At 41.6% G+C, this 27,028-nt stretch overlaps 1 protein-coding gene across 1 annotated transcript; it reads right to left on the bottom strand.

Annotated features, from left to right (window-relative positions):
* Positions 1-3,181: 3,181 nt before the first annotated feature.
* LOC143295204 (GTPase IMAP family member 4-like) lies at positions 3,182-26,183 on the bottom strand. Its single transcript, XM_076606777.1, has 6 exons — positions 25,946-26,183; positions 16,512-16,678; positions 15,455-15,595; positions 8,345-8,450; positions 5,879-6,036; positions 3,182-4,577 (listed from the first exon to the last, which is right to left on the bottom strand). Exons 1-6 carry the CDS (start codon positions 25,965-25,967, stop codon positions 4,263-4,265), a joined length of 909 nt encoding a protein of 302 aa, XP_076462892.1. The 5' UTR covers positions 25,968-26,183; the 3' UTR covers positions 3,182-4,262.
* Positions 26,184-27,028: the final 845 nt, after the last annotated feature.

Genomic DNA, 27,028 nt, shown 5'->3' on the forward strand with positions numbered 1-27,028 from the left:
CTTGAGAAAGTGAAACTGAAAACTGAAACTTACTGACCAACTTGGACAAGCTGAGCTGGTTCACTGTGCAACTGGCGAGGATTTAGACAGGGAGATTCACTATCACCTTCATCTTATGAATTGAGGTATTGGCAATAATTACAGGTAAAAAACACACAAAAAAACCCAATGTATAGTGATAAGTGATCTGGAACAAGGAACATAAACTTTCTCAACAGGCAGATGACTCTGATTCTGGAACATGAAATCTCTCAAACTGCAGATGATCCTGAATTTCTTTTAGAAGGCGACAAATAATTTCAGACTTGCATACACAGCGGACACTTTGGGATATAAATCAGGCTTATATTTGAATTCTGTGAAAACGAGTGTAATCTGGCCAGGAGGCACCAGAAATTCTAATGCTAATTACTTGGAATTTCTAGGCTGGGAATGGAACCATTCAAATTTTTTATTTGGTTACACAAATAATTTACATAACCGTGCAAATTTGAAATTACTCACAATAAAAAAAAAAAAAAAAAATAGCAGGTGTGACACACTTGTGTGGGGAACAGATATCAAAAGAAACGACAAAAGAAGGAAGGTGGCTATTTTGAAATCGCGTATTTCGTCAAAATCGATTCATTCGTGGATTCTGTCACCTAACCCAACAGACAGTATGTTTCCGCTCCTTAAAAAAATCATTATTATAAATTTTTATCGGGTATGGATTGAAAAGCAAGACGAATTTCAGAGAAAAACAAAACACACAAGCATCGGGGATGGTGGTCTTGGACTTCAGGAATAGAATACGCTGACGTCTTCATTAAAATTGGCCTGGTTACGTAAAACTGAGAAAACTTAAGGAATTGGCTCACATTCATGTGCACGTGATACTGAAAACTGGCTTGTAAGCGACCATCCCTTCTTCGCATAAATTCTATCCTAACGTTTCGGGGCGGGCGTTTACTGGCTCACATAACCCGTTGCGCGTTGTTTCATTTGTTTAGTTTCACGATAAAGTGGTGTGTTGGTATTACTGTGTGCATGGGACTTCTCTCCAGTGTGTTAATGTACTTAACTCTCCCTCCCTCTCTCTCTCTCTCTGCACATCCTTCCGGTGTGTGGTGAGTGCAGACGGCTGCTCAGCAAGCTCTCTGTTAAATGAGAAAATGTGAAGGAATCAGACAACGTACAAAACTTTTTTTATTGTGATTTTCAGCAAAATTGTGCGTGAAGGTACAGTGACTGTCAAGACATTATTTTTCAAGCACTATGTCGCAACACAACCAACGATTACAAAAGTCAACACATTTGGATAACATTAAATAAAAAAAAATTACACCTAATCCTAACTTGTCAATGCATCTCGATAACACATTCAGTGGTATCATCTGTAAGCATTCGTCAACACTCAGATTTTTCTTCTGCACTACAAAGTGCTTTATATACATCTTTTAAGCCCCGTTTTTTTTAGGTTTGTTTGTTCTTTTTTTGTATACCTTTCACTGCTTTGCATGACTTTATTTTATTTTTCCTTTTCCTTTTTTTTTCGGTTACCTCCAAAACACCTGTCCAACCTAGACTGAAAACAAACAAGCTGTGTTCCTCCATAATGGGGCCTATACAGTACGAGTGCACTCCCTTGTAATGTAGATGACACCAGCGTTCAGTAAGGAAGAAATGTTGGTGATGTTCCCAACAGGTCGCTCACGAAGATTTCAGATAAATATCTTTATATCTCTCCCTCGTTGCTTTATCTCTTCTCTCTGTTCTAGGTGGAACATTTTTTCTCTGGCTGAAGAATTGATTCCCTGCTCTTGTTTTCCTCTGCTGATGTTTCAGTTGACAGTTTTGTAGTTAATACCCTACTTTGTTATTACTGTTAAATCCATTTCTTGAATTCATGCTATATATTACTTTGTATTGAACAACTTTATTTGACTTTGTTTTGATTATTTTACACTGCAATATCTGATAGATATATGTATAGCAACGACACATCACAACCAGGGTTTATATTCTTCATATGGAAAAATTATATACAAATAAACAGCTTATGTTTTAGTTTAATCATGACAGAGAGGGAGAGAGATATATTCTTTATAAACGATAATAACTGATAAGCAAGGTACAAGCTTTTGTACATCCAGTCTTCAACCTAAGAGGGACGAAAAACGAAAAAAAGCAATGTGTACACAAAAGGAAAAATAGGTCAAAACACAAAGAAAACGCACGTTTTGCACGTATATAGTTTATGCAATATGCGTACATAATCTATCCGCCATCTTTTTCGGCAGTGTGATATTACACATAACTTTTGGAAAACACTAGAATCATGTTTAAACAATAAATGTGAAAACGCACAAAATGTAAAATTTACTGAAGACTTCATTCTATTTGGAGCTTCAAAGAGTGTTGCCTCTGATGACATCCTTGATTTCATTGCTCTAATTGTCAGTCATGGCCTGGCTTCGCTGACGAAGATCTAGGAAGGGCGTTGTCCACGTCTGATGCAGGCACGCTCATGGCTGACAAGGCCAATGCGGGAAATGCGGGAAAAGCTCTAATTGTAACCAAAAAATATATATACAAAAGCAAACTAAAGAAACAAATTCCACAATTTGAAGTATTCTTAACACAACTTAGATTAAGATATAAAACAGAAAAAATATGTATCACATTTACTTATGAATAATGCTAAATTCTTAGCAAAATGGTTATATTACATGCCATTAATAGAATGTAATAATATTGATACATTACCACCCAATACAGAACCCTAACCAATCTTGTTTTGCAATTTGTAGTTTGAAAAATCTTACCAAAAATTAATTGATCATAAAGGCAAGACATCTAAATCTATTTTTTTTCATCTTTCTTTACATCTTAAGAAATACAAGACTTGAATTGTGATACCTATGTAAAACACATTGAATTATGTGACAACAGTAATACACCTGCTTGCATACTAAATTGCTTATTTCCTTTTGTTTTCATAAAACCAAAATATATTTTTTAATGTACGAATATAGAGACAGATGTATGTGTGTGATATATATATATATATGTGTGTGTGTACATGTATATATATATATATATATATATATATATATATATATATATGTGTGTGTGTGTGTGTGTGTGTGTGTGTGTCTGTGTGTCTGTGTGTCTGTGTGTGCGCGTGTATATATATATATATATATATATATATATATATATATATATATATGTGTGTGTGTGTGTGTGTGTGTGCATGTGTAAATATATATGTTTCTGGTACACATATATCCATAGCATTGGTCCATTTCATATGGAACACTATAGAGTAAAAATGAAGATTCTTTTTTTTCCCTCTCTCTCTCTGACATTTCTCTTCCTCTCTTCTTCCCTTATTTATCTATCTTCATTTATTTTTTTAATATTTAAATATGTCCTTCATATTTATATACACACGAACCTCTAATTATATAGAACTACTAAGGCCATATGGTTAGCGTTCTACAACGTTAATATATAAAATGTTGAATACATAGTTGATCTATTCATAATGCATATTTTCTTGATATGTAAATGGCTTGTAAACGCAAAAAATGAATAAAATTAAAAAAAGGTTTGAAAAAACAGAAAGAAAAAGAAAACGCACGTGTCACTGCAGTCCTCCCTACTTCACGATCTTCCCCTTCTCTGATACTGTTGTGGTTATTTTTCATTGGAATAAGAGACATACAAAAACCTTTTTTCAAAACTGGTTTAAAAACGCTGCCAAAACTCACAGTCTACAAAGATTTTCCTTCTTGTTCAACATTGATCTTTCACCGGTATCACTAAAACACAGTTGCAACATTCACGCGTGGAAGGTTTCTGAAGATTTGTTTCAAAAATTACTTTTGGCACAATCAAAAACGCATAGTGTCCTTGACCTTGCAGCTGGAACAAACAAAGGTCACAGTGACCATGACTAATCAGTTTTTAATCGACACAGAAAAATAAAGTTTTGTTGGTGGAAGATAGTTTTTGTTGTTATTTTTCTGAAGGTTTCAATCAACTGCAATCTGTTTTGGGAGTAATTAGCCTTACAACTATAGCAAAGCGAGAGCTGTATCATCAATGGTTTATCCATTGCAATGGGAAACCAAACCTTTAGCGCAGATGATCGAGGCAGCAGTTGCCTCCTCTGCTGTTCTGATGGTCATAGTCGGACACGACAGACTATCATATCAATTACAGAAGGCAGGATTTCCTTTACATGACAACACATTTGGAACCTACCCCGGCACCTATGCCCAGGCACCTGCCCCGGCACCTGCCACAAAACCCGCGGGACCCGCGATGGAACCCAGCACACCACCCATCACGCCACCCACCACACCACCCACCGCGCCACCCACCACAGCACCAGCCTTGGTGAAGAAGGACCGGTCGACAGCATCGTTGATGATGTCTTCTCGAACGTGTACGTCGGCCTCTTCACGACGCTCCTTGTGACTTTCCATGCGTTGTTCAATCTCCTCGTTCACATAGAGGGTGAGCTCTTGGAACATCTTACCGGTGAAGTAGCTTTCTCCTCTGGGCTCGTTTTTGGTCACCAGTTCCTGTGAAAGTCATAATCAATCCATGAGTTCATGTGCAGTGCAGTGGAAACAAACCACCCCGCTAGAAAGTCTTGCAAAGTGTGCTCCTTTTTTCTGTCTGTCTGTTTATCTGGCTGGCTGGCTGGTTGGATGTATGTCTGCCCTGCTGTATGTCTGTCTTGCTGTCTGTCTGTCTTTCTGTTCCACCCCCACCCCCCTCCCCGGCTCTCCCTGCCCCGTCCCTCCACTCTGACCCATACTCTCTCCCCACCTGTGTTGTCACAAGATTTTTTTTTTATAATCTAAATACAAATTCACACATTACAGGAGCAAGGTTGGACCAGAATTTTGACAAGAACTTCACACGCCAAAATAAAAATATTATGTACGGAAGATAAAAAAAAAATTCAGTCTGATGGTCTTAAGCACACACAAACACAGACACTCACACAGCACGCACACACACACACAGCCCCCTCCATTCCCCCCACCTCTCTCTCTCTCTCTCTCTCTCTCTCTCTCTCTCTCTCTCATAGTTTACCAATATGCGGAAACATATGATGCAACGAACAGTAGGTCTTGTGTGCAAACTGGCAGTAGGTATACCAAGAGTATTTTAAAAAAAATCCTTTAATACCACTTGCTATGTTGATAAGAAAATAAACAGGGGGAGAGAAATGTTTAACACCGCAACTCACACTAGAGAAATCAAATAAACCCAGACAGAAATAATCACTTGTTACACTCGATTAGTATACAAACAGCAATACACCTGGGCAACAATAGACCCAGACAAATGTATGCAGTCACTGAACATTCCTAGATCTCATGCCGCAAGATACACTGGGGCAATTGTCGAGCCAGATGATAGGGTTATTTTTTTTTTTATAATAAAGATAAAAGAAAAGAGAATAGGGGAGGGGGGAAGCCCCACAAAACAAATCATGTGTGCAATGGTCACCTTTCAATCACGCCGCAGAAAAAAAACAGATAAAAAGTATAATTATATATATATATATATATATATATATATATATATATATATATATATATATATATATATATATATATATAAAATAGGCGTGTCGTTCGCGTCCGACTATGGCCATCAGAACAGCAGAGGAGGCAACTGCTGTCCCGACTATCTGGGCTAAAATTTGATGATAGTGGAGAGTGTCTTGCCCAAGTTACATCCCAACTCTCTCGGCCAAGAGGGTTTAAAGACAGTCGGTGTTGGGTATGATATTATAACACACACACACACACACACACACACACACACACACACACACACACACACACACACACACACACACACACACCAGCATCATCTTGATCAGATCCCTTGTGTGGGAGTCTCTCAGATGTTTGGGATCCTTGTTGTTGATCAGACAGTAACGCTGCCCTGCGTCTTCCAGTATTTTCTTCACGTTGTCAGGATATGTGGGCAGATCCCTTCGAAAAGAATCCATCCGTGCCTCTGTTGCCGCACACACACACACACACACACACACACACACACACACACACACACACACACACACACATTAAATTACGATGATCCAAAACCTTGAGGATAATCTTCGCGTAATACATCTGTTCTTCTTTGTCACAGAGAGAGAAAAAGAGAGAGAGAGAGAATTTGCATGACGTTTTATTGAATAAACAAGTAAATATACATGTTCATTTCAAGTCCTGATCCGCCTGAAACAAAATGAGGAGGAGGAATTTTGTTAATTGTCCCATCACATTGCAGATTTTGATTGTAGACATTGCATACATGTTCGCATTAATGTTGAATGGTTTCGTTTAAATGGTAGGAGAAGAGGTGGATGGGAGGTTGAGGGGGAGGAGGGGGGTGGAAAATTTAGCTCTATGAGCATTCACGTGTATTTGAGCACTTATGTCCGTACCTACATTCCCGCACGAACATACATATGCCTACACAGATATGTGGATACATAATTATGGATACACACACATAGATATGCACAGACACATACATAAACATACATGCATATACATATACACACATGTATACATACAGATACCTAAGCTCACGTATACTGTATACACGTGTACGTACACTTTCACACATATGTATATTCGCATTCAAACGTGTTTAGACATTTACAAACGCTACTTCGGCCTCTGGGCCATTTGGATCTGTCCATTGAATGATCTGAACTTTTTGACCGTCTTCTTCTTCTGTGTTCGTGGGCTGCAACTCCCACGTTCACTCGTATGTATACGAGTGGGCTTTTACGTGTATGACCGTTTTTACCCGCCATGTAGGCAGCCATACACCGCTTTCGGGGGCATGCATGCTGGGTGTGTTCTTGTTTCCATAACCCACCAAACGCTGACATGGATTACAGGATCTTTAACGTGCGTATTTGATCTGCTTGCGTATACACACGAAGTGGGTTCAGACACTAAGCAGGTCTGCACATATGTTGATCTGGGAGATCGGAAAAATCTCCACCCTTTACCCACCAGGCGCAGTCACCGAGATTCGAACCTCAGATTGAGTAAGTCCAACGTTTTAACTACTCGGCTATTGCGCCCGTCAACATTTTGCCTTAAACGCTTACTTCCACAACCGGAATAGAATATGTCCTTCACTTCCGGTTTCAGTTCTACACAACAGACAAAATACGATGCACATGGTGTGGGGAACTGACTGAAGAGATGTAAGCAAAAGCGGAGACGGTTGACAGATGCCCAGAGGATGTGGCTGTGGCGTAACACGTCTCGTTCCTGCCACCATCTCCACTTTGTCGCCGCAATGGCTGTTACTATTTTGCTTCTTCTTTTTTTTTTCTTTTTTTTTTTAATAGATTTTAAAGATCATTATCTGAGATGTCGGCTGGGCGTAATCTGGAGATGCCTGACAGATGAGTCGTACAAAAGTGGCTGTATGGTACCACAAGTTTATAAACGGTTTGTCTGAAGCCGTTTTCTTTTGGCAAACTGAAAGTGGCCCGGTTTTGAGGCAACGGACTGCTCGTATGTAACAGTGTCAATAATTAACTTTTATTGTCTGTGTGAGGCAGATCTGTTTTAACTGCTTGTGTTAAAGGGGTCAGCTCAATGTTTCCCCGAATTTCCTTTCAACCAGGTCTAAGTTCCCCCAGGTGTATGTTCCCACAGGTCTGTGATCCCCCAGGTCTTGGAACACAGCTGACCGCGATTGACCACGACCCAAAAGTGCTCAGACTGCGTTATTTTGTTACATCTGCCAGTTATTATGTCGTAGCAGGTGTTTGACCACTGCTTGACCATTACTGACCACTGTTGTACACTATCAGAGTTCAACTTGCATAACTTTGTGACAGGTGTGCATTATTGGGACGTCTTGGCGGGGTTTGACCATTAACTGACCATTATTGACTACTGCTGATCATTACCGACCATTTCTTGCCACTTCTGACCATTCATGACCACTTCATAAAAATCATCAGATTGCGTTGCTTTATCACGTTTGCACATTATCATGACGTCCGGATCACTACAGACCACTGCTGACCACTGACCAATGCTGACCAGTAGCCAAAAGTGTATATATGATTAAACATGCATAGGCCTGGGGGAACTTAGTCCTGAGGGAAAATAGACCCTAGGGAACAAAGACCTGGGGGAACTTAGACTACATATACCTTGGGTAACTTGGACCTGGGGTAACATACACCTGATTTGCGCGAACATGACTGGCCATTGGGCAGTTATTTATTACGTTATTGTCAAAGCGTAGTAACAGGAGCAATTAAGCTCATAAAAATATATACCGTATGTGTCTCCAAATTCATCTGCCCGGGTGAAGACGATGATGAGGAATCTGGTGAGGTGCTCTCCAAAGATTTTCTGCAGGTCCAGGTAGGCATTGTACTCCTCCTGCAACACAGTGCAGAACACGTACCTCTGTGCCACCAGGGACATCAAAGTCACAAGATTGTTTTGTTGTTAACAGGATTTAATGTCTGAAAAACGCAAAACTTCTCCTTGACTGATGTACCCTTTTCGACTTGAAATTGACGAAAATCAACATTTATGTAATTAGAAAAAAACAAAACAAAAAAAACAAAAAAAACACACAACTAGCAATTAACTATATTATTTTGATCGGTTAACATGAGCACACGCATAAGCAGCACCAGGTTTACGCACGATATTTTTATTGTAATCAAAACCAACACTTTAGGAGAGAGAAAAACAACAACACCAGAACATTAGTCTCCAGTTTGTGTAACATGGTAAAGTTTACATACTTAGTCACCAAGTTAGACACTTGCCCCTCTAAAACCACAGTCACCGTGGACGTTTCTGGAATTACTATTGTTGACACGATGGTAACTATCGATTGTATTCACACTGCTTTTGACAACAGCAAGGTAGGGGGATAACTAGTTATCTGTAATTCAAATCAACATGTATGATACCATCTTAAAAAGGACAAATAACGTCAGCCTATACTTTTCAATTCATACGTATACATACACATTCCAGCTAACACACGCACGCCAACGCTACTCCCACGCACATTCCGAGATCACTGAAACGAAACAAAGGCGAGGAACAGGTTGGGAGAGAAGGGTGGGTGGGAATACAGTTAGATTGGAAGGGAGCTGGGTGGGGTGGGGACAGAGATTGAGACTGAGACTGAGATGATTTATTCACTCAAGGCCATAGCCCCATATGAATGAAGGGCGTTAATACAGTATACAGATGTCACCATACCATCAGTAAACATTCACCATTTTCACAATTAGTTAAAGAAATTATGATAATACCGTTTCTCTTAACTTAAAAGCTTTGTGTAAATACAATGCGAGATTACGTATGACACCATAATCAGATGATGCCATCAATAAACATAATTTAAACAAACATGGACGTACATAATATTTCTTTGGAATAAATCTTTCGCGAAATCCATGCAACACAGGACACATCAAAACAAAATGCACTTCATCTTCATTTGACAGCTTGCACAAAGGACACAACTTCTCTGTGTGACCAACAATCTTATAACGATATCTGTGCATATGAATTTCAGAAATACCAAATCTAAATCTTGTTAATAAAACTCGTAGATATCTTTCCATGTTAAACAAAAGATAATTCTTTACTAAATGTGTAGAAGTATGAGATCTGTAGAGAAAGAATCTATCACTTGACTGAATATGATTTTCCCGGTTTTGCCATCTACAGTCTATCAAACGTTGACGAAAAAGTTTCAGAAACATATTTTCATTACCTACTCCTTGATATTCCCAAACATATCTAAATCCCAGTTCACAGAGACAAATTCGTACATTTGACGCCCAGTTCTTTTTACCTCTAGAATCTAAATCATACAACATATTATAGGATTTACGTGGCAGTCTGTTTTCATTCATTTTTAGTAATTTAAACCAGTATCGAACACATCTAACTGCAGAATTTATATAGATTGGATGTCTGTTCGTCTCTCCATATACTAAATCGTTAGGTGCCTTCATTTCAACTCCTAAAAACTTTTTCAGTCCAAATAAATGAACGGACTCACATTGTATTGTAGCATTTTTATCTAGACCCCATAATTCTGAACCATATTGTACGATGGGCTGTATCTGAGTATCGAAAATCTTAATAAAAATATCCAAAGAATTATTGTTTAATAAAAAGAGTTTCTTCATAATATGTAACAGCACATTCTTTGCTCTGCTTGAAAGATCCCTGCATGCAGCTACAAAACTCAAACGAGTAGAAAATAGAATTCCAAGATATTTGTAAGCATTGACAACTGGCATATCAATACCACCATACACCCACCTTTCCCTTGCTGCCAAATAACCACCTTTCCTAAAAACAATAACATTACTTTTATCTAAATTAACATTTAATTGCAATTTAGTAGCTGAATTTTTTAAGTTATTCAATTGTGTCTGTAGACCAATAGCTGTCTCTGAAAGCAAAACAATATCATCAGCAAGTAATAATATAAATAGTTCTATAAAATCAGTTGTGAATCTCGCACCATGTCTTCCTCTGTCTATCAGTTCTAAAGTCAATTCATTTATGAATAATGAGAACAAAATAGGACTACAAACATCTCCTTGCTTTACTCCTCTAGTGCAATTGATATACTCAGTAAGTTTGTTACCACACCTAACTCTTGTTTTGACAACATTATACATACTCTTTACACATTTAAAAAGCTTTCCTGTTATGCCATGTTTTGCCAGAACTGGCCATAATAAATTTCTATTGATAGAATCAAAAGCTTTCTCAAAATCAAAAATGCTACGTAAAGTTTACGATTAAGAGAAAACTGTTTCTGAACAAATGCCAAAAGAGTAAACATATGATCAATTGTGGAATATCCTCGTTTAAAACCAGCTTGGTGTTCACCTGTTATATTGTTATATTCTACATACTCCTGAATCCTATAATTAATAATTGCACTGAATACTTTACTGCTGATATCAGATAATGAAATGCCTCTATAGTTATTAGTGTTATTTATGTCACCTTTCTTGTAGAGTGGTAAAGTGATTGACTCACACCAATTTTCAGGAAAAAATACCCTTATCGAATAAAACGTTAAAGAAAGTTGTCAAAAAAAGTATAAACTGATCACATGGTGATTTCAAAAATTCTCCAATTATCCCATCAGGACCTGCAGCTTTTCGATTCTTTAGTTTTTTAAGTGCAATTAAAATTTCTTCTTTAGATATTGGACGATTCATTAACTCGTTTTCCACTTCAGGTAAGCTATGATCACTGATAATACAATCAAAATCTTTATCTAACAAGGCTTTAAAATGTTTAAACCAACAATCTGCAGATATGTCATTCCTAGGCTGCCTCTTTTTGGACGAAATTTGTTTCATACATTCCCAGAATTCTTTTTGATCTTTAACAGATGCTATCAAATTGTCTAGTAAGCTTTTGTTATGCTGTTTTCTCTTATTCTCACATAGATTTTTATATTCTTTTCTAGCTCTTACATACACAGTATTATCATCCTTATCTGAAGTTCTACGAAACCTTTTAAGTAACCTGCGAACTTTTCTCCTTTGACATTTACATTCCTCATCGAACCATCCCTCTTGCTGTTTATTATGTCCCACACTAAAAGTTTTCTTCATACAAGTTGCACATTCTCGAATACATTCATTGAACAATTTTAAAGCGTCATTTATATTCACATCAATGAGATCCAAAGCCATTTTCAGTTTATCATTAATTTCTTTCTCTGTTAATTTACTATGGAATTCCTGCCTAAACTGTTCGTTCCACTCAAATTTTTCTATCACCTGTATGGTATCACAATCATTACTTTTAACTAGGTTATTATTTGAAAAAGAAATACAACACTCAAGAGGAAAATGATCAGATTCAGTTCGATCAGCAACACATAATTCACATACATCATAAACAAGTTCATAAAAGTCATTTGACAAAAGAAAATAATCATTGACACTGCTTCCATTTTCGCCTGTATATGTATAGTGACCTTCCTGGTCACCGTTACACATTCCATTTAATATTGTCAAACCTAAGGCAGTGCACATGTTTAACATTGACTTACCATATACATTTATGTGTGTATCCTGAGAATTACGATTACAATTCATTGAGCAACTTTTATGATAAGATCCAATACTGTCATTCGATGTTTGTGAAGAAGAGATATTAGAAGTTCTGCTGTTAAGATCGCCACACAAAATTATATAAACATCACAGAGTTCTAACAGCAGATTAGTCAGACAATCTTCAAGTACAGATATACCATGATCATAATCAAAATAAGCATAAAAAGGAGAACCTTCTGGTGGTACATAAGTACATACAAAGAGAAGATCTTTCGAAAATCCAAACAACTGTTTATCAATAATAAATGCACATATATTTTCATATTCTATTTGTAGTTTTCTTATGAAGGGACAAAACTCATTCCTAAACAAACACACAATACCACCCGGTTTCCTCCCTTGTCTGGTAAATTTAATAGCTGGTTTATAATACATTGAAAAACCAGGAAATAAATCTGTTTTACAATTTTCTTCAAACGTTTCAACAATGCATACGAAGTCAAAAGACGACACATATGTAGAAAAATAATTAAACATGAGCTTAGAACGCAAACCATTAACGTTCCAAGAAAGAAAGGAAAAAGATCTTGAACAATTTACAGCCAAAGGATTCGAGGGTTCGGGACACGAAAAAGAGTTACTATTTACAGAATGTTTCGTGTTTCGATTTCCTTCCGGGCTGGAATGCACCCTGTCCTTTTCCCCCCTTGGGCTAGCATCCAAAGCACGAGAAACTTCAAGTGAGTTCTCGTTTTCTAACTGCGCCTTTCCACCCGAGCGTAAACTTTTGTTCCCTGAATTCCCACGTGCTTCATTTGAAATACCCGGGGAATCGCGTGAATGAATCGAGGAAAATTTATGTGTCAATATTTCTTTTGAAACCGTGTCAGAATTGTCCGTCTCTAAATCATAAAAATCACGAAGCCGGCCTTCTTCCTATTTCGTTTCTTTCAAACAGTCTTGTGAGTCCAGGAAGTATTTTTTTCCATCAATGTAAAGATGGTCATAGATCATACGGACTTGTTTTCCTTCACTCCTAGCTTTCTTTAAGTGTGGACTTAACTTCCGTCTTATCTCTCGAACCCTTTCTGTAAAATCTTCCCCAATAAACACGTTTGTGCCCTTCAACTTCTGCTTAGCTTTAAGAATTTTGATTTTCTGCTTATAGAACGAACAGCAAGCGATTATTGGGGAGTCTGCCTTCGCATTCAATCGGTGAACTCGTTCAAACTCAAAACTATCTGAAAGCTCCAGTGTGTCAGTGATCAAGTCCTGAACCCGTTCTTCACATCGTTCACTTGTTTCTCCTTCTCTTTTATCCATTCCGTAAAAAATTAGATTGTTCCTTCTAGACCTGCTTTCCAGATCATCACATTTATTCTCTAGATTCTTTACCTTAGTCGTTAAATCATTGTTATTTTGTTCGAGAACGTCATTCTTCTGGCGTAAATCCCTCACCTCATCCTTGAGCCCACAAACAAGTTCTTGCAAAGCACCATGCTCCTGCCGCAGCTGATGCACTTCGTCTTTCACGTCGTCCACCTTGCTGTTCATGGAAGCGTTCATCTCCTTCACATCCTGGATACATGACATGACGTCAGCAAGGGACGGTTCCTTGGAGGAGCGAGACGGGTGAGAGGAGGAGAGCCGGGTCTGCCGCATGCTGGAGGATCCTGAGGCGCCTTGGTCAGGGTTGGGGCCGGGGTTTGCTTCAATGTCTCCACATCGTAGTAACATTTCTCCAGATCCGCGGCGTTGATATAAATTGTCCCCCCAAAACATGAACACAAGGACCAGACCAAGCAAGACACCGGTCGCACGGGAACGAGCTGACAGCATGGCCACCCAACTTTTTTTCTTCAGCACTGCCCTCTTCAACATAAAGTTGATGAAAACTGGGTGAAAGGCACCACAAACCGAGCGGAACTGTAGCTGGGCCCACGGCATAGTCTTAAACGAAGTAGGTGGCAAGTTTTCAGTACCGTACACTATCTCGGTGGGGACAGAGAGAAAGAGAGAGAGAGAGACAGACAGACAGACACAGACAAGAGAGAGAGAGCAACACCTATCCGAGCAATGAACGAAAACCAGAACCCAGACAGCAGCGAAAATAAAATTTCGAATTTGTTGTCTTTTATCATAAGAACAGTCAGACCAACAGTTGTGGGTGGAGCAATCATCTCTTTAAGACGAAAGAAGAAAAAAGAACGAAATATGAAACAAATAGACAAACAAACAAAAATCAAGAAGAAGAAAAACCGAGACAGCATAAACACAAAAGCAAAAGCAAAAATATTTTCTTACACGTGAAAAAGCGTTCCATGGACTTCATGCAACTGAGGTCCATAAAAAATGCTGTTATTCAACTTGGTATTTGGCTCGCTCCTGTTCACAAAAAATATTCTTTCAGAAGGAATAAACCACCACACTTTTGGTTTGCCAGAATTTGTAATAAGAAAGAAAAAAAAGCCTTCGCCTGACGTGAAAAAATAGTGGGCATTGAATGCGAAGTTGTCCCCTGTGAACACTGTGAGCTAAAACCTGAGACGAACGAATAAATCCTGACAGGTTTCCTTCCAGCTGCAAGCCAAAGGCCTCAGGTGGGAGTGGCCGGATCTGGAATAGGCGGCCACTGGGAGCACGGGAAACTATATTTGTGGCAAGGGACACTAAAGATGTCATGTAATCTCAAGAGTTTGCAGTTTTCCAAGCATGTACAAGTTTTATCTTCCTTCCTGTCGTGGAGAGGAGAAGAAGTGTTTCAGCACTGAGCTAGCGCACGTCAACAGACATCATTCTACCTTCACCGCGCTGCTTCACATCTGCTGTAAAACACTTTCATTAATTTCGTGACTCATTCCTGACTAGTCCTCCAAGGGTCGACCAGTGTCTGGAGTTTGGTGCGAGAATCTAAGAGGGAGATGTGTCTGGGCATAGCAATATCTTTTTATGCTTAGCAATTTTGGCCAAGTTTTATATTGCATAGCACATCGCGTGGGCACGTGCGTGTGCTTGTATATATATGAGAGATCACTTCATAAAAATCATCAGATTGCGTTGTTTTATCACGTTTGCGCATTATCATGACGTCCGGATCACTACAGACCACTGCTGACCACTGCTGACTACTACCACTGCTGACCACTGACCAATGCTGACCAGTAGCCAAAAGTGTATATATGACTAAACATGCATAGTTATATATATATAATTGTGTGTGTGTGTGTGTGGTGTGTGTGTTTGTGTGTGTGTGTGTGTGTGTGTGTGTGTGTGTGTGTGTGTGTGTGTGTGTGTGTGTGTGTGTGTGTGAAGGCTTACCTTAGTAAATTTCACATCACACCGTAAAACCAGGAGCATGACATGAGGTCCAGGAGTCGACACCGATACACTCTTGGTGATTTCTTTCATGACCACATCAGGAGGTCGATCTGTATCACAGAGTCCTGGTGTGTCCGTCACCTGTTCCAGAAAACACGGAAGGGTATTCAGTTCCCTGTAATCACTTTGTATCTTCACAGGTGATTTTGGTTGCAGAGAAGTGGTTTGGAAGGCATTGCCGGTATGTCAGATGGTAGTGTTGGTGTGTCAGTTGGTATTGTTGGTGTAATTGTTTGTGCGTCAGGTGTAGTTGTTGGTGTGATTGTTGGTGTGCAGTTTGAAGTAAAAGAGCATGCGCAGAAGGGTATCCCTGGAATTTCCAATTATAGACCATTGTTAAGCTGCCTGAGCGCACCACGCGTATCTTGAATACAAAGATAACTAAACCTTCACGTTAAACTGTACCGGCGGGTCCCTACCATGTCAAAGGTAACTTGCCTGATGGCAAAATGAATTTTGTCTAGAATACGGGCCCTGGGGCCGGTCAAAAGACCACTGTGTCTGCGGGTACAGATGTACCTGTGGGTAATCTGCCTGAGACAAGGCAAGCTGTCCGCAGGTAAGCAGTATCCGGTATTCAGGAACACAAGAGCCTACCCACAGGTCTACAAACCTGAAGGTAATTTACCCTTACTACCTGCCAAGGGTGTCTGCCCACGAAGCAGAGGTCAATATGGCGGATCCTTTCGTGCATTGTTTTTGTTGAGGGAAAACATGCGTGCTTTGTGGACAGCACGTGTTTTGCGAACTGTCTCGACAATGCTCTGAACTGTGATGCAGCGAGAAGTAAAACAGAGAGCATGCGCAGAATCACCAGGATTTTTTTTTAAATTATAGGTGATGGGCTAGCAGCCTCAGCGCACCACACATGTCTGGAATAGGAAGGGAACTTGACCTTCACGTTAAACTGTACCCGCAGGTCCCTACAATGTCAAAGGTAACTTGCCTGAAGGCAAAATGAATTATGTCTTGAATACGGCCCCTGCAGGTGACTCACCTCTAAGTCGATTCCATGACAGGTACCATAGGACCAGCCACACTTCTGGGTGGTGGACGCCATACTAAGCTTGGCATGAAAAGCAGGCTTGCCCAGCAGCGTGTTGCCCAAAGAGCTCTTCCCTCCTCCGGTCTTGCCAATCAGCGCCACTCGCATCTTCATGATCTCTGAAAACACCGTGGTGCAGAGACTGAGCATGGTCAACAGGAATCAGGGCTGCCAGGGATGTGACATTGTGTGTGTGCACGTGCGCATATGTGTGTGTGTGTGTGTGTGTGTGTGTGTGTGTGTGTGGAGAGAGAAAGAGCTCTGTGCGTGTGTAAGTACATTTTGTATTTGTATTTGTATTTCTTTTTATCACAACAAATTTCTCTGTGTGAAATTCGGGCTGCTCTCCCCAGGGAGAGCGCGTCGCTACACTACAGCGCCACCCATTTTTTTTGTATTTTTTCCTGCATGCAGTTTTATTTGTTTTTCCTGTCGATGTGGATTTTTCTACAGAATTTTGCCAGGAACAACCCTTTTGTTGCCGTGGGTTCTTTTACGTGCGCTAAGTGCATGCTGCACACGGGACCTCGGTTTATCGTCTCATCCGAATGACTAGCGTCCAGACCACCACTCAAGGTCTTGTGGAGGGGGAGAAAATATCGGCGGCTGAACCGTGATTCGAACCAGCGCGCTCAGATTCTCTCGCTTCCTAGGCGGACGCGTTACCTCTAGGCCATCATTCCACACATGTGTGTGTGTGTTTGTGCATGAGTGCGTGTATGCGTGCGCGCGCGCGTGTTTGTATATACATCATCATCAATATACACAAATGGCTCAGTCACCAAAGATCAGTCCAGTTCCATCCCAAAGCAGAAACGGAAAAACAATTAGGGAAGAGAATGCCGTGGACAGACAATGGAAGTTGAAGCTGTGACACATGCTCCCCAATGGCTGCCATCCATCCATACGTCTGGAAACCAACATGCCATGATTCTGACTGACTTCATGAACCTTCTACTGGATGTACACCTTAGTGGTGTCCCTCAGCCTGGTGTCGCTCCGAGGCAGACAACATGCAGTTAATGACTGTTTAACCCAATAGCCATTTATCCCCTTGTGCTATATGGAAGCCATTGGACTGGGTGATCTTAATAGGTTGTCTCCTCTTACAGGAAGGCTTAAACAATCGCACAAATACACTATCAAATACAAGTCGTATATACATACAGACAATCAGTTATCTCAAGCTGAAGAAGACGCCTTATCTTTTAATGCGACACATTAAGTTAAAGTACCATCCAGACATGTGCTGTGGCTGTGATTCTCTTCCATGTGCGTGAAAGACTGAATCAGTGTGTAGCCAAGTGCTTAGCTTCACATACTGCTTCAGATAGCGCTCTTAGGCTTCAGATACTGCTTCACACACGAGCTATAGCAGACGCCGTTTTCGCAACTGACTTGCGGGTCCACAACGACCCACGCAGAATGTGTGACGCCATTCCTGGTTAGAATGCAAATCCCCTTTTAGACAAAGGCTCCAACCATTTATTAAATCAAGTCTCTGTATCGTTCACTGCAATATTATATTTGTTGTGCTTACACACACACTTTAATCAGTTAGAAGTATACTTGATTTCAATTAATCATTCGTCAGTCTAAAGATTTCAACTGACGCTAAGCTTACGTCATTTTGTCCTTCTCACCACACACTCACTCCTCCACCAGTGTCACGGTATGCTACTGGCTGAGCTGGAATCTGTGTTTCTGCTCCACCGTATTTAATTAATATCTTTTGCGGATCAGTAAACTACAAGTATGATATACTGGCAGAATCGTTGCAATTCCATCTTTAAATCTATACCTTTTGTGTTTTCCGCGATGAGCTCGCTAAAACTGACCCTTTTCAGGTGACTTAAATTGAGATTATAAATTCATCTTAAATAATCAACACTCTTTCTTTTTGCGACCTATCCGACGTAAATCGGTTCAGGAATCATTTAGAAATCTATCACTGAACACCTTGTAAGAAACACAGTTTCCATCAGATTTAGCCTGATTTGAGCCGATCTGTTTGGCAGCACACGCAATTGTCTTTGCAGTCTGCTCAACTTGCATAAAGAGACGGAGTGGGTGATCAGTGGTCACTTTCTACCTGGTCAGTCTCTGACTAGAGAGCCTGCTCTCTCTCTCTCTCTCTCTCTCTCTCTCTCTCTTGCCGTTCGCAATCAGTGTGTGTGTGTGCATTCTCCCAGAGGCTGACATCTCGCTATCTATCACTGCAAGTACCAGTGTGTAAAATGTTTGATTTGTAAATTGTATTTTTTGACACAGTACTTGTGTTCATATGAGTATGTTGATATTGCTTTGTTCAGTTAATTCTTTGTTCAGTTATTGCTTTGACATGTAGTCACAGCTCAGCAATGATTGATGTTGAAAATCGCCATGTGGTCATATGCTCGTAGCAGTAATCCATTTAATTCTTCTTAACGTCACAGTCAATGACGTCTCTGGACGCTGATAGTTTGTTGGAGAATGCTCTAGTGAATGCATATGACGCGTTCTTTCTCATTTACTGTCACTGATGAAGGTTAAGATCCCACTTCGGTGGAGGAGATTTAAATGTTGAGCACAAGCTTAGCTATGTTGATATTTGGCTTTGGTGCAACGGATAACATGTGTAGGTTCTTTCACCGCTTAATGGTTAAGCCATAGCAGTTCTTCCAATCTCTGTATTGAGTGCTATTTATCGTCTCAGGTTGCCAGTATTATATCAAACCCACTGATTCTATCTTGTTTATTATTCATGTATCATTTTACATGCTGATATCAGTTGTACTGCTACAGTGTTTCACGGTTACAGTGTGCTCAGTACTCTAAGATGTGTGTAGTATTCTGTTGTGGTGATTACAAGATAGTGTTGTAGTGATATCAGCTATTGGTTAAAACCATCTGATATGCATCACAGTCTGTTAGCTAATTGTAATTTAGTGATCATGCTCTCTCTCCTGTACGGCTTACTCCAGTATAGTGCTACATGATAACTGATCCATTTGAGTCACTTTTACACAGTATAAGCTTTACCTAATCTATACTATCAGTGTACTTTCACTAAATCAGCTTAGCTTTAACCACGTTTGTCACAACCCGTAAGGGGGTGCCCATGAACCCCCACCCCTTCCCAGACTAGCTAACGTCCCGACAACACAAACACAGAGACACAGAAGAGTTCAGCTCGTTGCTTTACTGAGGTGATGCAAAAATACATAAATAAATACACGTCACAAAACAAGGCATTACAAACCCCCCAAAAATAATAACCTCTGTCTAACCACCACACAATTTAGTTATGCCATTTTCAGTCAACTGCAGCGCCAGTGCTGCTCAACCCCGCTGCCAGAGTTCAAACTCGTGCTGACAGCTGAAAACGGACACTCGTAGCTTGATGGCTGAAGCTGGTCGGCAAGAGGGACAGTGGGAAGGTGGGAAAGGGTACGATGGAAGTATGGAGTGGGAGCGGGAGTGGGAACGGGAGTGAGGAAGTTTCCAGGCTTGTGTTCTGGGGACCCGTCGAAGGCAGCGGCACGGAAGGGAAAGGAAACACCGGAAAACCTGTAACACCCACTGGCTCTGTAGACTGTTGTTTGGTGGTTGTTTTTTAACCAGTTGTAAAAGAGTACACCTCCCCCCCTTTTTTTTATCTTCCTTGAGCAATATACATTGCGCTAAACAAGGCAATAACAATATTCCAGTTTCAATGATACTAGTTCTGAATAATTGAAACAGCACCAGTCAGGCTACATCACATTTCCATCCCTACAACAATGTTTGGGAAAATCGACAGACTGTAATTAGATAATTCCCGTTATAAAGAAAACGAATTTCAAACAATCTCAGCTGTATATTATTATGGCAAAAATGTTACACCTAAACACAACAAATTTACTAATTCCCCCCAATATTTGGAAGTAAAAGAATACTGTATTTAAAAGATATCCACTAAGAAAAACATCACACTAACCTTACAAGCAACCTAAACCTCACTCTGATATCACAAGTCACATCACTAAATGTTACGACGACAAACACAGACTCCCTCACCTGTCACCAGGCACGTCACTGGCCCAGAGTGAAACAGACTAATACAGAAGAAGGGGTGACAAAGGAAACGCCCCCACTACTTCACCGACGGCGCCCTACAGCACGCACGCTGGAACGGCGACCCGTCTCTCTGCAAAGCTTGGCCTCAATAGCCCAGAGAATTCTTTCTTTCCTAACTAGATAGATTCCTGAACTCCTCAGATTTCAAAAATGTTCAGGAGAAGGGACATGACACACGTCCAAAAGCATAAAGGATAGAGGGAGATGAAGGAGAGGGATGGAAAGAGGGGGAGAAGGGAGAGAGGGGAAGAGAAGGGAGAGAGAGGGGGGGGCGGGGGGGGGGGGGGGGGGGAAGAAGGGAGAGAGAAAGGGGGGAAAGGGAAGGGAAAAAAAATGCAGACAGGCATGCACGCAGATCGCCAACAAGCCGTGACAATACCCCCCTTCTTAAATTCAAACCACATGTTTTGAACCTTGACCACATGTCGCGGCGAGTACACAAAAATGTTCAACCAACCCCAGTGACATATTCCCGAGTTTCCCCATTTCTAAAAAATAGTTCGCCTGAGGCCAGAGACACACACACACATGTCAACAGAAAGGAACTTGTCTCAACGTGTACCCAGCACAATTCCATCAATCAGGTCATACAAAAAAAGTCGTATAAACTCGACGGCAACACTCATTGCTTCCCACACTTTCTAACAATTGAATATACCCACATATTAGTACAAACCAAGCCAACGATTTAATAACAATATGGACTGTCAGACTGTGATCGTCTCTGATCTCAAGCATCCTATGGAGAATCCCCATTTCCAGTTTCAGAGAGCCGACTAAGAAAGTCAGCGCCGACGTTCTCCTTCCCTGGAATTGCCTGTACTGTATACGCAAAAGGTTGCAACTGAAGGGCCCATCTTGTCAGACGACCACTGATGGTTCGGGCTCTTTCCAGGTACTGGAGAGGAGCGTGGTCCATCTGAACGACGAATTCCCGTCCGTACAAGTACTGCTCAAACTTGTGCACACCCCAAACCAAAGCCAAACATTCTTTTTCAATGGTAGGATAGTTGCGTTCTGCTGGATTTAATTTCTTGCTCGCACAAGCGACTGGTTGCACGCCAAGTCCCTGGTCCTGAAGTAGCATCGCCCCGACACCTACATCGGATGCATCTGTCCGAAGGATGAAAAGTTTGGTGAGGTCTGGCAGGCAGCACACAGGACGACTGCAGAGAATCTTCTTTAGTTGGCAGAATGCTCTCTCACACCTTTCATCCCAAGAGATTTTACTGGGTTCTCTGTTCCTCGTCTTGTCAGTGAGTGGCAAAGCTATTTCCGCGAACTGTGGTACGAACCGGTGATAATAGCCTACCAGACCCAAGAATCCACAAAGCTGCCGTTTGGTGACAGGACGAGGAGCGTCCTGGATCTTCTGCATTTTAGCGTCCTCTGGCCAGATTTTACCCCGGCCGACCCGATGGCCTAAATAATCCAGTTCTTGGAGTCCCAGGAAACACTTGGACGGTCGAGCAGACAGAGCACATTCGCGCAGTCTTCCCAAGACAGTACGTAAGAGTCGGAGATGAGACCTTTCACCAACGGAAGTAACCAGAATGTCGTCCATAAAGTTGTCTACCTCAGGAAGTCCCAGAGGAAGGAGCAACTTGCGCATCATCCGGCTGAAAATAGCTCCGGCAGTCTTCAGCCCAAATGGCATAACCCGCCATTGGAAATGGCCTTGGGGAGTCGTAAACGCCGTCTTAGGACGATCAACCTCAGCCACCGGAATCTGCCAGTAGCCTTTTGACAAATCGAGCTTTGAGAATACCCGTTTATCTGCTAGTTTTGCGAACAGTGCGTCAATGTCTGGCATGGGTTCGGCGTCAAATACTGTTAACTTGTTGATGCGGCGAAAGTCAACACAAAACCGAACCTTGCCGTCTTTCTTTTTAACCAGGACGATAGGGGACGAGTATGGTGAACAAGAGGGTTCGATCACACCCATCTTTAGCATGGACTGCACCTCCTCCTGAATGGTTTCCCTCTGAGAGTAAGGAAGTGGGTACTGTCGAGTCCGCACTGGCATGTCAGAGATGAGCTCAATGGTGCAAGTTTCCAGGTGAGTGCAGGATGGTAAATCAGCACATCTTTGAAGTCCTTCGCCATGTCCAATATTGCAGCTTTTAAAGCTGGATTGTCTGGATCGACCACCACGTCTCCTGGGCCCTCAGATGACTCCAGTGGAAGAAGAGGAATGTCCTGACTCAGTCCGTGTCCCCTCCCAGCACTCCTCTATGTCATCAATCACTGCCAGGGCAACAGATGCTTCAGGCGTCCGTTCCACAAACTGTTTCAAAAGGTTGGCATGATATAATTTTTCTTTGTTTCCAACCTTGACACAGTAGTCCGCTAACCCGACCCGTCGTAAGATGGTGTAAGGACCCTGCCACTCCAATTCTAGCTTATTTTGTTTCCTGGGACGAAGTATATTATTATGGCAAAAATGTTACACCTAAACACAACAAATTTACTAATTCCCCCCAATATTTGGAAGTAAAAGAATACTGTATTTAAAAGATATCCACTAAGAAAAACATCACACTAACCTTACAAGCAACCTAAACCTCACTCTGATATCACAAGTCACATCACTAAATGTTACGACGACAAACACAGACTCCCTCACCTGTCACCAGGCACGTCACTGGCCCAGAGTGAAACAGACTAATACAGAAGAAGGGGTGACAAAGGAAACGCCCCCACTACTTCACCGACGGCGCCCTACAGCACGCACGTTGGAACGGCGACCCGTCTCTCTGCAAAGCTTGGCCTCAATAGCCCAGAGAAATCTTTATTTCCTAACTAGATAGATTCCTGAACTCGCTCAGATTTCAAAAACGTTCAGGAGAAGGGACATGCCACACGTGCAAAAGCATGAAGGATAGAGGGAGATGAAGGAGAGGGATGGAAAGAGGGGGAGAAGGGAGAGAGAGGAGGAGAAGGGAGAGAGAGAGAGAGAGAGGGGGGGGGAGAAGGGAGAGAGAAAGGGGGAAAAGGGAAGGGGAAAAAAATGCAGACAGGCATGCACGCAGATCGCCAACGAGCCGTGACAACGTTATCTACACTATTCAAATGTATTAGAAATGTCATTTGATGTCAGTTGTTTGGTCTTCACACATATGCATTATCTTATTGTATGTTGTTGCTAATAACAAACTGAGTGATAGTCTTTCCATGTAATATGTATACATGTGCTTTTCTATTCACTTGTGCCAACATGTTGTGTTTAATGACATGTGTTTGATTGTGTCCTTATCAGTGCACTGTTTTCCTCTTCTTCTTTTTCTTCTTCTTCTCATAACTATTGTAAATAAAACAATAGAAAAAAACCTTTTGTGACTGGCCTCTATATGTTCCTGGCCTGTGCGCGGGGATTCTTGTCTATCCTTTCAATCATCAAATCATTTAGTTAGTTCTTTTGTACCGTACCCTTATATACCACTCGGGTACACGGCTACAAGTGTGTCAGTGGAGTAATTCGGGGCAAGAGGCCCCCCTAAGCAAGAAATCCGATTTCTCTTCTCGTTGAAGCCACAGTTTCAGTTTCAGTAGCTCAAGGAGGCGTCACTGCGTTCGGACAAATCCATATACTCTACACCACATCTGCCAAGCAGATGCCTGACCAGCAGCGTAACCCAACGCGCTTAGTCAGGCCTTGAGAAGCCACGACACTTTGCCTCTTGAAGCCACAACACTTTGTAACCAAATGTAAACGATAGAGGCCCAACCAAGCTACAACATATTCCAAGCAATCGAAGATTGAAACAAGCAATTACACGTAAGAGGATTTTTTTTTTTTAATTTGGACTTCTTGCCCCATACGTGGGGCAAAACGCCTTCTAGCTAGGGGCAAAGCGCCTAGTGTGGGCGTTTTGCCCCCATATTTGGGGCGTTCTGTCCCATGGTCTAATTACAAACTTCATACTCAAAGGGATACAAATTGCGTTGCATTTAGACTGTAGTTAGCCTACTTCAGTAAAGGCAATGCTTATTGGTTTATTCGTTACTCTCTCCATCTATCTCCCTCCCTCTTCTCTCCCTCTCCCCCCCTCTCTCTCTCTCTCCTTCTCTCCCCCCTTTCCATCTCTCTATCTCTCTCACACAGCCTCAGTCTTTCTTTCAGCTTATCACTCTACATCCAGTAATCACATAAGCACGCTCTCTCTTAAGAGTCTAGAAAATTCTATTATAATCACGCCAAAAGCACATTCTGCAATAAAACTGGTTAACAAAACTGGTTGCAAACTCCAACTCCCTCTCTCTCTCTCTCTCTCTCTCTCTTCTCAGCTGATAACGGCTAGAGGCGCAACATCGAACTGCTACTCGTGGCGCTTTGTGCTGCTGTTTCTTCCAGGCCATACCATCCCGGCTGCTGCGGGTTTTTTTCCGTCTGGAGTTGAATGCTGGGTCAAGTTCGCTGCTACCATGAATTGAAAGTCAAGCTCTGAACCTGTGTGCCCCAACCGACGACAATAATCAATAACTTAGTTTGGCCAATGAAGAGAGGCAACGTGATGCACCAAATTATGAAAAAAGGAAGGGAAAAAAAGGAAAAAGGGAAAAAGAAAAAGATACATGGGTGCGTTGTCTACATGCAGCTGAGGCCCACCTTTTTTTTCTTTAAAACAACAACAACAACAACAACAAACTTAGTGGTTGAGTCAGAGTGAGTAAACGTTATTCCAGAGCAAAGACCGCCACCATGTCCATCCAACAACGGTACTCATGAGTCTGCCGACACTGACCCCAAACAGGTACGCCAAGGGGGATCACTGAGGGCACCATGACACTGAAAGTGAACGAGAATGCTGCCTTGGAGGTCCATTTCAGGTTTGGGACAACATGATAAGGCTGCTCTCTACGCTTCATTTAAAAAAAATCTTTTTATTACATAACCCAGCACCAACCAGCTGAGACTGGAGATACTGACAGCTGCCGAATAAAAGACTTACCTGTGAAGTGGATGATACTAGACTGTGTGACCCCAGTCTTCCCATTTGACCCGGTCCCCTTTCAGCTTGAGGCAGGATTGAGCTGGCTGTGGGCCAAAGAAAACCCACCTCTACCCCATTGAGAATCGAAAATGCGACCTCCTTGTCGTCAGCCGGCTATGCTAACCAATTCACTATGGCGGCTGGAAAGAGAGCATTTACTTTGTATGATCCATGACCAAAAATAAATAAATAGATAAAAAAAATTAATTAAAATAATATTAACGCAAATCAGTGACATGGTGCCTCTCGTTGTAACTTACATACTGTTTCTGTTCATTCTGTCTGGTGTCTTACCTTTGGACTTAAGAGCAGCCATTGCAAGATCAAGGCAGTCACTTCTCAGGAAGACTGGAAAAAAAAACCCAACAACAGGAAAACACGACTGCACAGCCACAGCTCGACACAACACCGTGCACACACTGACAGTTTTCAACCTGTCCAAAATATTTGTGTGCCACACGATCTACCAGACCTTTCACTGCATTCAATCAGCACTGACATTGCAAAACATGCCTCGCCCGCACCGAGCATTCTAATTGCTATTCAATTACATGCTACATTGCCAGACATCCGCTTTTCGAGAAACGTCTTTTTCAGTCACTGGCTGTATGACTAAACCTTCCTATCAGCTTTCAGTTTCGAGGAGAAGAGAAAGCGTGCAGGATTACGCAGATATCAGCATTTACGAGAAACGTCTTTTCAAACACCATGTATTTACGAAAAAAAAACAAACCCAAACAAACCCAAAACAAACCATTCACTAGAATGAATCACACACTTTCATATCCCAACAACTCCACCACCTTCACCACAATCACCGCTTTCATTACCACCGTTGCTTTTTGTTGTTGTTGTTGTTGTTGCTGTTGTTGTTGTTGTTTTTTGTTTGTTATCTTTATGTATTCGTTTGAACGATCAACTGTCGACAGGCTAGTCGTTGACATGAGAAGCTCCTCATTCTCCCCCACCCCTCACACACACACACACACACACACACACACACACACACACACACACACACACACACACACACACACATTATGGTGCGCATAAATGCACAGTCGTATGTATACACAACGCGTGCACGCAGCACGCACGCACACACACACACACGCGCGCACACACACACATCCACGCACATACATGCACACTATACACACGTTCATACGCACGCGGATATGTACGCACCACGGGAGCAGCCGCGGACACAAACATGCATAAAGATATGCACCAGAACCAAGCACATACACACACACACACACACACACACACACACACACACGCACACACACACACACACACACACACACACGCAGGCACGCTCACACAAACACGCACACACAAACACACACGTACACACACACACACACACACACG

The sequence above is a fragment of the Babylonia areolata genome, chromosome 20 (genome assembly GCF_041734735.1).
Source record: "Babylonia areolata isolate BAREFJ2019XMU chromosome 20, ASM4173473v1, whole genome shotgun sequence".
NCBI classification, from domain to species: Eukaryota; Metazoa; Mollusca; class Gastropoda; order Neogastropoda; family Buccinidae; genus Babylonia; species Babylonia areolata.